The sequence below is a fragment of the Botryllus schlosseri genome, chromosome 10, assembly GCF_051294905.1.
Source record: "Botryllus schlosseri isolate E-star chromosome 10, Bs_hap1, whole genome shotgun sequence".
In the NCBI taxonomy this organism is placed as follows: domain Eukaryota; kingdom Metazoa; phylum Chordata; class Ascidiacea; order Stolidobranchia; family Styelidae; genus Botryllus; species Botryllus schlosseri.
This window is the reverse complement of record NC_137245.1, coordinates 3,456,014-3,471,349: the sequence shown is the minus strand read 5'-3', so window position 1 is coordinate 3,471,349 and position 15,336 is coordinate 3,456,014. Positions and strand designations below refer to the sequence as shown.

The 15,336-nt window shown below is 40.3% G+C and overlaps 1 protein-coding gene and 1 long non-coding RNA gene across 4 annotated transcripts; one reads left to right on the top strand and one right to left on the bottom strand.

The window, feature by feature from the left end:
- Nucleotides 1–2,996: 2,996 nt before the first annotated feature.
- Nucleotides 2,997–7,515, top strand: LOC145448525 (uncharacterized). Of its 3 annotated transcripts, XM_080326932.1 has the most exons (7): nt 2,998–4,372; nt 4,956–5,277; nt 5,388–5,481; nt 6,478–6,636; nt 6,698–6,910; nt 6,978–7,104; nt 7,391–7,515. In XM_080326932.1, the coding sequence occupies exons 4-7, from the start codon at nt 6,553–6,555 to the stop codon at nt 7,483–7,485; spliced, it is 519 nt and encodes a 172-aa protein (XP_080183058.1). In that variant the 5' UTR covers nt 2,998–4,372; nt 4,956–5,277; nt 5,388–5,481; nt 6,478–6,552; the 3' UTR covers nt 7,486–7,515. The 3 variants fall into 3 exon arrangements, with proteins under 3 accessions (XP_080183060.1, XP_080183058.1, XP_080183059.1); XM_080326934.1 differs by lacking the exon at nt 5,388–5,481 and having other exon boundaries at nt 2,997–4,372; XM_080326933.1 differs by having other exon boundaries at nt 4,956–5,481.
- Nucleotides 7,516–9,597: 2,082 nt separating this feature from the next.
- Nucleotides 9,598–12,220, bottom strand: LOC145448526 (uncharacterized). The gene is made up of 3 exons (XR_013917942.1): nt 12,132–12,220; nt 11,588–11,668; nt 9,598–9,883 (listed from the first exon to the last, which is right to left on the bottom strand). It is a non-coding gene; the product is annotated as an uncharacterized LOC145448526 (long non-coding RNA).
- Nucleotides 12,221–15,336: the final 3,116 nt, after the last annotated feature.

Below are 15,336 nucleotides of genomic sequence, written 5' to 3'. Positions count from 1 at the left end.
TAGAGGGCAAGAAAATCAAGCAAACGTGGAGTAAAGCCAATAATTGATAAGAACATTTTTGATTCCATGATGACATTGGCCAATTCTGACAAAAGAGCGTAAAATATTGATCAATTGATTGTTGAAATGCTGGTCATGATTAAGGGCTCAAGGCCCAAGGGGGATGGTTGGAGCAGTTGCAGACGTGGACAATTTGAGTTGTTTAGTACATTCTCTTCAGCTATTTGTTAATGATGTGCTGAAGGCTCCAGGTGCACTGCCAGAAAAATATCAATATTTGGTGAAACCATTAAAGGAAAGATCCCCTGCAAGGGAGCGGTAGAACCGAAATGAAGAAAGATTTCCAATTCTTGCTGTACCACTAACTATGGTACCAAGTGAAACTGTGTTTAGTACTATATACATCATTTATGGAAGACCACAGAAGTTCACTCCTTGGAGAAAGGGCCGAGAAATTGTGTTTCGTGAACTGTAATCTGCAACTGCTGGATTGGTGCTTTTGATATATATAGCCCCTAGATGATTTATTTCATGTTCAAGCATATCAATGGCTGTAAAGTTGTTGAAATAAATGCTCTGAGGTGTTAAATATGGGCTTTGAGCTAGATTCCATATCTTTTGAATATCGGCTGAATATATCGGGGTTATCGGTGGAGGTACTGGATATCGGTATCGGCTCAGAAATCCAATATCGGTCGGGCTCTAGTTACAATAGTGCTACTGCGACACGCAGATGAATTTAATTCACCATAATTTGAATTCGCGTGAGTCAGACATGTTTTGTAGAGCTGTGTTGGGGTGGAATTGTGGTGTGCGCGTTCTGTATGTCCGTATAAAATCGTAGCATACAACTGTAATATTAAAAATAAATTCCTTTTCATGGATGAGGCTCGGGTCGCGAGTTGCCACAAAAACCCAGATTTTAGTGAGTTTGCTTTATGTTGCTTTACCAATATTAAACTGTTATGAATTCTCAAGTTAATAGCGAGCTCTAATGTGCCTACTCTCCTTGATCGTTTTGCACCTTATGTTCCAAGACATAAGGAAAAAGCGACAACACAAACATGTGGGATTTTCACCCTTCCGACAAACTGAAGCCTGAAGGACCATTGTGTCAGCTGTCAAAAACGATTACTGCCAGCAAACATTTTTCACTCGCGAAAAATACGTTGTATTTTGGATGGGAGTGCACAACAGATTTTAGGACCTGGCCATCCAAGCACTAGTAGACGTTCTTGTACAAAACCCAACAACTTGTTAGGCCGAGAAGGGTTTTAGTGAAATAGTTGTAATCAAAACGAGCGAAAAAATTAGCCTTTTTTAATGAAACACTTGATAGCTTAAGCTACATAGTAGCCAAAGCTACATAGTAGCCAATTTGTTGCACATCTGAACAAAATGTTGTTAAGTATCTTCATCTTCCTTTTGCATAACAACTTTCGATTGTGCGAACAAAATTTATTTTACAAAGAAAGTGCGAATGGAGCTCAAAAGGTTGAAAAGCACTGATCCAGACTATATATATAGGCAACGCAGAGCGAATGTTTATTGATGTTGTACTTGTGTAATCTGACTCTAGAAGGTTACGTTTACCATTCGTTGCGTATATCCTCCTTTCGACGGACCGGCGTCCCACACAGCATGGGTTCGTTGGCTGACGTACCACGAAGCCTGTCTAGTACACACATATTCCAAGATCACACGGACGGAATATTTTGTTTCTGTCTCCACGACTTGTAAATTTATTGAATCAACGTACGTCTAATCAACACACGGCGACGTAACAGTATTTCCGAATCATACAAATGGAATTGAATGTGTATACGTTGTAATACACGCATATATATATTATAGCCATGAGAGATTACACACGAAATATCGTAACATTTATATGTCCTTATCTCTATTTCACACGACACATAGACGACTCACGGGATTCTTATCGGGTTTCACTTCATGGAATCAAGTATTGGTCGCAAGACTCCTCATTGATCAAATATTAAAATGGCGTTAAAATATATCCGGTTATAATATTCATTTTCAAGCATCGTGAAATCGAACAAAACGAAAAAATGAAGACTCTTTGGATGAGGACAATGTCAATCGGTCTTCTAGTTGGTGTAATCTTCTACCGTATGATATATTTCGAAGCATGGGTGAACACTGAACATGTAACGCCACGCCGCATTCCACACACATACCACACTGTAAAAACTGGGCCCACCTTTAAAGGAGGATACAAAAATCACCCTAAAAGGGTGGACCCAGATCCACCTTTGTGAGGTGGAGCAATATTCCTCCTTTTTAGGGTGGAATATGTCCCACCCTTTTAGGGTGATTTTTGTATCCTCCTGCAAAGGTGGAATCTCTTCCACGTTTCCCCTATCTGGAGGCCATCCAAATACTAACCGGATAACCTCGAGCCCTCCATATAGATTCTCATACACCTTACCTCACAAATCCTCATCGAATATTGGCATAAATCATTGATTCACTTTAGCTGCCAACTTTATTTGCGTGTTAATAGTCCAAATGACTAAACTGTACGGATAAAAAAAGCGAAAAGCCAAACTTTCTTTTATCAGTGACCCACTTTACTAAAGATAACGAACCTGAGGACAGATACGCAACTCCGTCTTCACTACTTGAAGAAATCAAGAAAAAAGATTATTTTTAACGACCCTGATACTGATCAGCAATCTATAAAAGCAACGCTAAAGTGGTTGCAATTGTTCAGAATGATGCCAAATTTTGAGAGAGATATTTAAATGCAACTCCATGTAATTTGCGATAAGAAGGTATGTTGCTTTCAGATTCCTGGTCAGTATTAGAGACGTTAAAAGGAGTTTTTTTGCGGAATTATAGCCATTCACTGATCAAATTACTAGGTTTCCCTTGAAACGCTGCACACCAAATTTCATTCAATCCTACACTGTAAATCTAAAAGGTGGAAAAAATGGTAGGAAAATGGAGGAAGATACTTTTCCTCCTTTTATCCACCGCATCTCCACCACATATGGAGGAATTTAGAGGGTGGAAAGAGGGAGGAATCAATAGTCTACCCTATTTGGTGGAAAACAATTATTGACATGGTGGAAATCAGAAATGACTGTTCGCAAACTGTCGTATTGCCTAATTAAAACATGACAGTCGATACTGGCTTCTAGTTAATAACGTCATCAAACATGAATTTCGAGTCGAGTGTTGTTTTTTCACTCAATATAAAGTCACAGTCGCGTGCATTTGGGAATATTGATAAAATTTTAAACATTTTTTGTTCAAGTGGTTAAACCAGTAAAGGGATTAGTAAATTTGAAAATATCTGAATATTAATAATGGATTGTGATAATTATTTCAATATCCTTCACGACTGTAGCATATCCAAAACCTTTAACGTATATTATTATTGCCAACATTCTCACCAATGAACCGTGACCGGCGCTAATTCAGCATCCGGGACTCTGGCAATTTCGAATGTACGCGATGCGCGCTCTCCGCCGTCAGTCAGTCAGTCAGTCGACAGAAAAAGATATTTATATTCATTGATTTTGAGTTAATCACAATTAAGAGTATTGTTGATTTTAGTTCATAAGTTATGCCATCTGCTTAATCGATTTCGTATTAAGTACCGGTATCGCTCGTGACTAAAAATACAATGAACTTGCCATAAGCAGTTAGCAGTACCTGAGAGATGAGAATGATGCATCTGATTACCCGATACTGTTTTTCTGCTGATATCTTGTTTGGTGGGAAGGTAATTCAAGTAAGCCAACTGGTGATTATAATGCAAGAAATAATCTAGGAAGAGTACATTTTTATATTCATGCATACCATAGGTATAGAGCTATTGGGTATTCAAACTGGTTCTGTATTTATAGTTTTACCATCATGCAGTAGCTGCATATTTACAATTTGGATTTTCATTGTTTGAATGAAAGGAACTCTTCTGATATCTTTCTGGCGTCACAATTTTCTTTTCTAGACAAATTCACAGTCACATTGTGGAAAACTCTGAAGTGAAATATTTGCTTTACCCCGACGATGAAAAATCATTTGTACCTTTAGATGCCTACGCAGTTGATGACCACCATCATGTCCGTTTAGATCACTTGGTGTGAGATGTAATTGAAAACTAATTGTAATTTGTAATTTCAGTCCTAAATAATTATGAGACTTTTAGTTACATTCAATACCAACAACAAGATCATTAATGTGTGCACAAAAGAGGATATACCATCATCTGTTGCACTGAAATTTGATTTGGCGCCGGAACTCTTGAATATTCAGTGTTATGATACGGAGTTTACTGATTGGGTTGATCTGTCTGATGCTGATGTAAAAGACAATGATCGGATTAGAGTCCTTGTTACGGGTAGGGCTGGGCACAATGATTCGAGTACTCGAATCTGAATCGAGTATTAATTTTAATGATTCGAGTCGAGTAGTAAAAGACGATTTTTTCGAGTACTAAAATTATACGCTCCTCGCAACTGAAAGTTAATTTACTAACGAGAGTTATAGTTTTGATACTATTTTCCAATGAGGAAGCCTTAAAACCTTGATTGGCCGTATCGCAGCATACGAGACATAGTACAAAGCTAAGAACGTTACTGAAAATAACACATTACCGAAGTCATGATCATCCCACAACATTGTCAAGAAGTACAATGAAATCGGGATGGTCGAAAAAATTACCAAAGTATCTTTATTGTGACGGATAAGAGGCATTATGTTCTTTGTGGTGGCATAAAAGGTACATATTTGAACTTTGACATAGTACACTAGGTTGTGACGTCATAATGAGTGATACTCGAATACTCGACTCGACTCGAAGCATTTTATGTGATTCAGAATCGAATCACCCAGGTACTCGATTTTGCCCAGCCCTAGTTACGGGTGAGTTTAGGCTTGACTTCAATTATCAATTTTTTCACCTCTATACCCAATTTTCCAAGAAAAAGTACAAAGCGTTTGCGACAGCAGCATCGCTAACGACTCCCTAACTGTGGATTCATCTGAACGTGATGTGATGGATGATTCAGTTGAATCATTACTGGATTCATCTGAATCTATTGTGACGAATGATCCAGTTGAATCATCACTTTCACGTTCATACCAACGATGGCCTGTGGTCTACAACATCCCAACTTTTCCTCAATAACTGGTGCAACGCATCAAACACCTAGTACCTGGTAGCGCTGGCAATATTGTAATTCCATCAAGACTGAGAAAAGAGATCAGGACAATTCTCTTTCAAGATCTTTTACAATATACTTTGTAAGTATAATTCTATTCAATTCATCCATCGTATTTTGTTTTGAAACTCGTGCATGCATTTCGTTAGTTTGGATAGATATCAGGTAACTATATGCCGATCTATCTAACAGGTACCCCACTGCGCGTCAGTATCAAGAAGTATGCTCGGCATTATTAAGAAACTATCCAGTTTTGAAAGACAATAACGAAGAAAATTCCAGCTATGTAAGTCAGCTGCATGTACCTGTAGTCCTGGGCAAATATCCATAGTAAACTGTCCTCGCCCATTACAGGTGAATTCCGGACTAATGTATGTTTTCATATCAGCGTATTATACGCACCAATATCGACGGCCGCCAACACATACTAATTGAATTACGTGTTGACGCCCAAACAAATTTCTGCACATTGCCCATGCCTGATATAATCTATTCTTGTTGACGATTTTTGGCGTATGATAAGCTTGCCTAAGAGTCCGGAAACGCTTGCAATTAGCGAGTCACTGATGTCTGGTGAACAATTAAATACGCGCTGGTATTACGCAGCCTCGGCGACAGTTTTCGCAAATCAAAATGTCCGAACCTGCGCCACCTCGTAACCTCGTAAGTCGGCGCCTATGGTCTCTTTTGTCATGACTATACCTGTACACTGTACGCTGCTTCAATGTATTTCTGAAGGCAATAACCACAATTCCAGAATATAACTACAAGATAAGCCGAGTCCAAGTCGTTACGTTCAATGTTAGGTTTTCAGTTCAATCCACTTTTTGTCAATTCTGCTAAAGTGATTGGCTCCCATCCAGAATACAGTAATTTTCCTCAGTCTTAACAGTTTCTGGCCCTATTTTGCCAAGTATCAGGACTCATACTCGAAATAACTATTCTTCGAAGTTGCAATGAAAAATTGATTCGAGTCGAGTCATTTAACGTATTTTTTTTCAAAAAAGAATTAAGTCAAGTCGAGTCACCCAAAAATTGCGACTTGAGTCCATGCAATGGAACCACCTCAAAACAGCCCTCAAAGTCTGAAAATCGGCATTGTTCCCAACAATCGCTCAACAAAATTGACCATTGTTATGTTCATTGTGTCGTGGCACTGCCACTGTTGAAACAATGCCGATTTTCCGACTTTGCGGGCTGTTTAGGTTTTTTTCTTGGTTTTGGTATTAGTGCCAAAGTCAGTGTCACAAGTCAAGTGTAACAATAATTGCAATTTCTTCAGGGCTCGTGGCATATTGCCTTAAAGCAGAAGTTCAATGAATATCGAAGACCGTTACAAGCTAAATTGGTGAATCAGATGAAGCAGAAGTATGGTACAAAACGAAGGAATGTTATTGAGGAAGAAGAAACCAGTAGCTCAAGATGCAAAAGAGCCAGGGTTGTAAGTCCAGTTAATTTTTATCTTGGTTTTGAGATGAGATAGTTAAATTCTAATTTTTCAGGATAATTTCTGTCCGGATCTTGTCGAAGATCAACACAGCATTGATAATCACATAAAAGATATACAACAAGAAGTTAAAAAGAGGGAGCCAAACCAAGTCACGCTCCTAGACCGAATGAAGAGGACCCACCAACACCGCAGAAATCAGATTTTAGAAGGGGCTCAGTTATCGGAGATACTCCTGACCTATCCATCACTATGGGATGCTCAATGGGTAAGTACAGTAGTCTATAGTATGAATTGTCATTGCTACAGGTGTATCATATTTTATGTATATTAAGATGTTGAAAGAGGCTGAAACCTTGATTGGGTTTGATATTTTGAAGCACACAACACAGAGCCGCTACAATATAGCTCAAGGCAAGATAAAGTGGCCTAAAGTTCCCGAGACTATTCAAGGATTACTTGGTGAGAATATTATTTCATGAAATTGTGTGGCATTGCAAATTTTCCACTAACAACTTTTTTCGAATGAATTCAAGTGCAGTGGCTCTCTAACTTCTGCCGTTGCGAGGCAATTGTAGAAACTTGTTTGACTTGCGCCGCACCAATAATCGTGGCTTTCACAATAACATTGTCTCGTACCAGCCGGTTACAGTTGGATTCATTTCCGAAAATTACACGCGTTCAAAATAAATATCGGAACACTAGAAGTAATCATCGATGGTTCTGATAACCTGCGTCTGCTTTATAGGTGATGGAGTGGTGGATTGGCGTGCTGGTATACCATCCATGTTTGGAGAAGGATATGACAATTTTCTTCATATTGGAGAGGTAAGCTGTTCGTAGATAGATGATGTATTATCTATAATACACGTTGTTAAAACTAAACAGTTAGTTAGTTGATGGTAAACTAACTAAGGTTTTTTTATTTATGATTTTGAAAATTCAGTAGTTGTAGTTCAGTGGTTCTCAACCGGGGGTCCGCGAAGCATTTTCAGGGGGTCCACGAAGCCTCTAAATTTATAACATAGTTGATAACGTAATTTGTGTTTGTTTTTTTAATTAGGAAAATCACGAGGCCGCCTCGCTTCATTAAAAACTCCAAACTCACATCAACAGAATGGCCGTCTGATATGAAATATCCTGCTGTGAGACTCATTTTAATTGCTAAATTGCCAAGAGCCTACTGATAAAAATATTTTCAAGAAAAGTCATTTTTTTGCACGCTCCCGTGGGGTCCGTAACGGTCCAAAAGGGGTCCGAGAAGACAAAAAGGTTGATAACCACTGTTGTAGTTGCTGATTTTGAAAATTCAGTAGTTGTAGTTCTAGTCTGGTTTCTACCTCGCCATCTCATCCGCGTAAGCGGTGTCTTACAAAATTCCTAGAAGTGGCCCGTGCTACAAGTCGACAAATACGGAATGAAAAATAAATAATTCCGGCCCGGTGTAAATGACCATAGTGGTAGACCAGTGTTTCATAACCGAGTCACGAGTCAATTCATATTTCTGATATGCCCCAACAACTTCTACCAATAGAAAGTGTCAAAATTGCTCAATTAAATAGTTTCATAGACCTGGTACAGGCGTCGCATAGCTTTGGTAATGGATTGGAGCTCATGAGATTGAAATATATACTTCATCGTGACTGAAATATATACTTCATTGCGACCAAAGCAGACTGACTTGACAAGATTATTTTTAAAAGTATAAATCAAATGATCAACACTTTGTGACACAAAGTCATGTTTATAACTTGTGCATTGGTAATATAAATTGTCCCATGTACTAAACCTATCTCGATATCATAATGATCTGAAGTCCGAAGATTTCATAGTAATATATCTTTCAGGTTTCTATCTCCATATCCAACGATGGTCTACAATTTGCAATGGAGCCTGCACTTGGATGGACTCGTCTTTTCAAAAAACATTGAAAGTTTTGATGAAGCACTTGCTCTTCTGATCGCAGCTCATTGGATATTTAACATCAAGTTTCAGAAGACTATCAAGCACACTCTCACCTTCATTTCGTCATACCTGCTAAAGCTGCCTGGCGTAGAGCTGACAAATTCCGTTGTGAGGACTACCAATATGTTGCCATAAACAATGGAACTGTCATCATAGTTATGTAGGGTTACCATACGGAGGTTTGAGCGGGTCATTCGGAAGTTGATTGTAAGTGCCTACTTTTAATTTTAGTCAACACCACTAAATTTAAGTGAAAAGATGGTAATTCTGGAGTCATCACTCCCATTCAACACAAAAAGTTTTCCAGCAAAAAATAGCAAAATCTGCTGTAATTTTGATCAACTAACTTTCCTGCATTGGTAAAATTGTCCTCCTTTTTCGATTCCGTAATATGGTAACCCTATAGTAATGACTGTTCGAATACGCCTAATAAAATGCATGAAATGCCATACTTGTATGTTTTTAATTGGATTTGTATTCTGCAGTATTGCATAAAGCAAAGATGTGTGGCAGCTGACAGCTAGGTTGAGGTGGAAGGTATGTCCCCCATATAGGGTGGAGGGTATTACCCCATATAGGGCGGAAGGTAGTCCCCCATATAGGGCGGAGGGTATTCCTCCATATAGGGTGGAAGGTAATCCTCATAGGGGGGACGGTATTCCTCCATACAGGGTGGAAAGTATTTCCACCATGATGGGGGGTGGAGTTGCATTCCACCAGAAATGGTCAAAATGGTGAACCAGTTTTAATGTAGGAAATCTCCACCTTTTAGATTTACAGTGTAGAGTTCAATCACAACAAATTGTTTAGTAAGTCGTTGGAGCTGTTGGAAGCTTCTTTCCATATTGCTCGAGAACACGCAATATCGGAATCTATTGATAGCTTAGATCACGTTGTTGAGTGGAAAACTTCACTACACTGACCAGTGACGGATATAATTAGAATATGATTTGAGGATATTTTTTGATGGATTTGGATTAGAGTCACCGATTGCCAAATAGTATCTTTATTAGTCACTGATTAGAGAAAGTTTGGTGCGGACAGTTAAACTGTTGCACTTAGCACCCGGCAATCTCGCGAGGAAAATAGACATAAATGTCAATGAGTTTTTGAGCTGAGACGCAAACTCGATGTTGAACACCCAGTGAACACCAAGTAGCACTGCAAGTGCCTCGTGGAATCCATTGCAACAAGTTACTTCTTGGCCATCGAAACAGACCGCCCACTCTTCCTTGGCCGTGTCGAAGGAGATGGTCGGATATGCAGACTTGGGCGTCTGGGAGAAAAATCACACATTGTCATGACTCGAATCATAAATCCATTATTCGAAAATAATTTTAAGGCGAGGTGCGAGATAGAAAGGACGAGGCTGGGTATCATAGATTCAAGAAAATTCTTTTTCTCAATTTTTGTGCATAGAAAAAGGTATCGTCAGAAGCGTTCCGCGTCATTCCTACAGTCACTACCACCATGTTTGTGAAAATTGATTTTACGTATGATGATAGTTTCAGAAAAAGTAATTTTGTTGCTGGTTATCACTAGTGCACAGTTTATATTTGCACAAGATAGATGGGGGTCGCACGATAATTGACCTAATAACTTCGAGCTAACATTGGAAGGGGGGCCGTGATGCATCATGGTCCCAAGCCAAGGGTGTCTCTTAGCTTGTAGTTGGAGGGGCTACGAACATAAGTTGAACCTGATAACAATAGCCTAGCAATAAGTCTTCGTGACCATCTCGAGTTGCATCATTACAGTTGACACTCCATTCAGATGCTATTGAACTCAAATCCCGCAAAGCGCTTGTTTGTCATGTAGGCTAAAATCATATAAGTGCTAGTTAACATCGATGAAAATATTACCTGATCAACTATCAAGAAGTGTGAATAGCTGTCACCAAAAATGGTAGGCATGCCAACCATCCAGTCCAGTCCACTATAGTTGGAATTGGGCCATATTCGGTGATCATTCTTTCTATAGACATGTCAATGTCAATTTCATGGATTATAAATAATATTTTAAAATTTCTTTTCAAGTGATGAATAACTTTCGTCTCTCCTAGCAGTGCGGCTATTGGATTAAATTGAACCAACAGCCTTCAATTTGGTAACCTAACCATTCTATTCTGTTATTTGCCCGCGCGCAACACTGATAATACGACTTATTGAATTGCAACCGAGTATTAGGGCCTGAAGGACCATTTCAAAAGGATGGGGTTTCACGTTTAAGGAAGGGGTTTCGCGTTTCTAAAGGGAGAATAGCACATTTTGAACAACGTCGACAATATTTTTAAACAGAAATTAATTTCAGTACTGGGCGTTCTTCTGAAAACAGATCCCGGGCCGCGAAATATGACATCGCGGGCCTCATGCGACCCGCTGGCCGCGTGCTGGTAACCCCTGCTTTAAGACCTGACCATCCAAGCACTAGTTAACTAGTATAGAAGGGTTTTAGTGAAATAGCTGAAATCAAAACGAGCAAAAATAGTAGCATTTTTCAAGAGACACTTGAAAGCTTAAGATACATAGTAGCCATTTTGTTGCACATCTGAGCAAATATATGTTGTATTTTAATCTTCTTTTTGTGTATCAATATTCGGTTAGTTTGTGCGAATGAAATTTATTTTACAAAAAAAGTGCGAATGAAGCTCAAAAAGGTTGAAAAGCACTGTGCCAGGGTAAAAAATATTTCATTCAAATCTAAATTTCTCAATTATAAAATAACTCCGCTTCCACTAGTTGGAATTGGACCATATTCGGTGATCATTATTTCTATAGACATGTCAATGTCAATTTCATGGATTATGAATAAAATTTTGAAATTTCTTTTCAAGTGATGAATAACTTTCGTCTTTCCTAGCAATGCGGCTATTGGATTAAATTGAACCAGCAGCCTTAAATTAGGTAACCTAACAATTCTATCAAGTAGCCACTAAAATTAAAAAAAAGTCATATTTTCACACTCCTTCAGAACACCCCACCTTAAATAGACTTGATCACAGTGGTGCTACAGGATGCAGGTTCACCTTCGCAGCCATCAGCAGTTGATGTCTTCCCTTCATCTAATAAAGAAATCAAATGACTCAAACGTGAATGATCATCGCAGGACACAAGGGTGTTCAAAAAGGACTTTTTCTGTCAAATTGTACTTGCTACAATTGTTGGGTTACCTAACGAATTTGACTAAGAACTATATTGGGAAATACTTCGGAATATGCCAGGGTAAGAACTATTTTATTCAAATCTAAATTTCTCAATTATAAAATAACTCCGCTTCCACTAGTTGGAATTGGACCATATTCGGTGATCATTGTTTCTATAGACATGTCAATGTCAATTTCATGGATTATAAATAAAATTTTGAAATTTCTTTTCAAGTGATGAATAACTTTCGTCTCTCCTGGCAATGCGGCTATTGGATTAAATTGAACCAGCAGCCTTCAATTAGGTAACCTAACAATTCTATCAAGTAGCCACTAAAATTTGAAAAAAGTCATATTTGCACACTCCTTCAGAACACCCCACCTTGACTAGACTTGATCGCAGCGGTGCAACAGGATGGAGGTTCACCTTCGCAGCCATCAGCAGTTGATGTCTTCCCTTCATCTAATAAAGAAATCAAATGACTCAAGTGTGAATGCTGATCGCAGGCCACAAGGGTGTTCAAAAAGGACTTGGTCCTCACCTTTACACATGGTTCCGAAGTCATCTGGGGGCTGGCGACCCTCAATTCCGCATATCCACGACTTCACCGCTCGCTTAGCAGGGAGTCGCATTTTTTCGAAAGTAGACCTCGTCAGAGGATACCACCGAGTCCCGGTAGCAGCCGCTGACATCCCCAAAACCGCGGTTATCACACCTTTTGGACTATTCGAGTTCCTTCGCATGCCATTTGGTCTTAATGACGCCGCCCAGACGTTTCAACGACTAATGGACACCGTCTGTCAAGATTTACCATTCGTGTACGTTTATCTCGATGACATCTTGGTAGGTAGCCCAAACTTCGAGACGCATCTCGAGCATCTTCGCACCCTCTTTAGGAGACTGTGCGATCACGGCTTAATTATCAACAAAGAAAAATGCCAATTTGGGAAGGACAAGCGTTCTTGAGTCACATCGTGGACACCGAGGTATCGAACCAAAGTCGACGCAATTACGCAATTTCCGCCTCCCAAAACCCTCAAAGCTCTGCAAGAATTTAATGGGATGATCAATTTATATCACAGATTCATCCCTGCAATTGCAGACATCATCAGGCCGCTTTATCGTGCGCTGGCCGGCAAGCCACGAAAATTAGTCTGGGACCCCGAGGTAGAAAAAGCTTTCAATGCAGCAAACGAAGCGTTAGCCAACGCAACAATGTTGCACCATCCAAGATGCGCTGCTAAAACCGCCCTCACTGTCGACGCTCATAAACGGCAGTTGGGGGAGTCCTCGAACAACTGGTCGACGGGGAATGGTGTCCTCTGGCCTTTTTCAGTCGGCAGCTTCGTCAGCCTGAGACAAAATACAGTGCTTTCGACCGAGAACTCTTGGCGCTACGCTCTTGGTGCATCAGGCGTTTCCGATATTTCCTAGAGGACGCCCTTTCACAGCTTTGACCGACCACAAGCCGCTCACCTACGCGTTCACGAAACCTTCGGAGCCTTGGTCAGCACGGCAACAGCGGCACCTTTGCGCGATTTCCGAATATACCACGGATGTGCAACACATCAAAGGGAAAAGCAACACGGTCGCGGACGCACTTTCGAGGCCAACGATCGCTACTACCGGCCAACAGCCGACGCTTTTAACCCTAAACCTCAAACTTGGCTAAAGCACGAGAAACCGACGAGGTACGGGCCTATCGCACTGCGATTACAAACCTACAACTCAGGGACATTCCTATCGGCAACTCGGCAGTCACGCTGCTATGCGATATCTCCTGCGGACAACCTCGTCCTGTGGTCCCCAAACCTTGGAGAAAAAAAGTTTTCGAAACAATCCACGGTTTGTCACACCCGTCCATTCGCATTACGAAAAAACTCGTGTGCTGCTGAATTTCGAGGCGGAATTTCTTGTCTCACGTCGTGAGTCGTCGATCTTGATCCGACTCCAAACTGGTCATAGCGGGTTGAACGAACATCTGCATAGGATGGGATGCCATGAAAAATGGATTATGTGAACTCTGCGCACAGCCTGAATCAGTGGAACATTTCCTGCTTAAATGTTCGAGATACTCAACTAATAGACAATATATCATCGAAGCTGCAAGGAACCATGTCGTTAACATTGTATTATCAGAAATTCTTACCAGCCCTTTCACTGCGACGTCTATCATAGAATTTGCACTCCTTTCGAAACGAATAATTTAGAAGCCATGTCCTAATCAAACTTTCGGCCTGGTGCACAAGGCCTCAGTAGCCGGGCACCAATAAAAACCCATACCAACCAACCAACAAACATACTACTGGGAACCACAGTTATGATGCACTATATATATCGAAATCAGAAGATTTCTCATCTCTTCTGCTTTTGTCATCAGGAGCTCTTCGAATCCGAATCAGACAACATGAATGATTGGCAAAGACTGTTCTTCAGCGAACAGTGCCGCAATGCACCGAGGCATCCTAATGCCCGAAGATACCATCCGGATGTTGTGAGATGGGCTATTGAGCTATATGCTCGACCCCCATTTTCTTATCATATGCTTCGCTCCACTGGTGTATTAACGCTGCCATCTTCGGCAACTTTAAGGATGTACACTATAGGGGTACATATGTTTTCTATACTTACGCATCATATATTGAACATTTTGCTTGTTAAACTTACAGAAACTTTGGTGGATCTCGACCAGGAATTTGCGAGATTGCACGAAATGAATTGAATGCTCTTGTCGGAACAGTACATGCCTACTTGACTGTAGATGAGATGAAAGGTGGAAAGTTGTTGAGATAATTTCAATGATATAATGACAATAAATTTGTTCGCTAGTGAGAGAAAACCTAGTCTGTCAAGATGATCGCATACTGGGCTACGTCGACTACGGTCTTAGATCGGCTCCAGAGAAACTTGCGAAACATAGTCAGTAAGTATTAGCGATCGCATACTGGGCTACGTCGACTACGGTCTTAGATCGGCTCCAGAGAAACTTGCGACACATAGTCAGGCTTTGAATGTACCCTTTTCGTGCGATCCTTTTCTGAATCATCATTTTTGTACAGTGTTCTACGTGCGTTCTTTTGACCGTAAAATAACCACACCCTTGTCATGGTGGCCTACAACGTCTACCCCAGCTTACCAGCTCTGTTCAATGTACTACGAAGCGCTACTTTTGTGAGTAGCAAAAAAGTGCCTATCCATGTAGTAGTTGCAAATGGGGCCCAGACCAACCGTAAATTTTTTAACATCATTCATGGATCCATGACCCATCCCAATTATGAGAATTACTTTGCGCTTCACCCATGTAGGTAGGGTCGATGAGCCAGTATTGATTTGTTCTGACACAAGTCATCTTATGAAGGGGAAATATATTTACAAATCAATAATTTTCTTCATAAATGATCATTAATTTTCTGTCATCAGACAGCCAGGAATTCACTGTTTTCATCAAACCCAGGAGGCACAAAATATATGTGTAAAAATGGCCACGACATACTGACCCACATCAAGGAACTCTATGAAAGGGATCGTGCTCAGCCTCTGCACTTGCCCAGCAAGCTCACTGCCACACACATTGTACTCGATTCGT

Excerpts from the sequence above, each read along its gene's own strand:
- LOC145448525 (XM_080326934.1), top strand. The coding sequence starts at position 6,553 with ATGAAGCAGAAGTATGGTACAAAACGAAGGAATGTTATTGAGGAAGAA. Across the intron at positions 6,911-6,977 it reads CACTATGGGATGCTCAATGG|ATGTTGAAAGAGGCTGAAAC; the intron begins GTAAGTACAGTA and ends ATGTATATTAAG. Across the intron at positions 7,105-7,390 it reads GACTATTCAAGGATTACTTG|GTGATGGAGTGGTGGATTGG; the intron begins GTGAGAATATTA and ends TCTGCTTTATAG.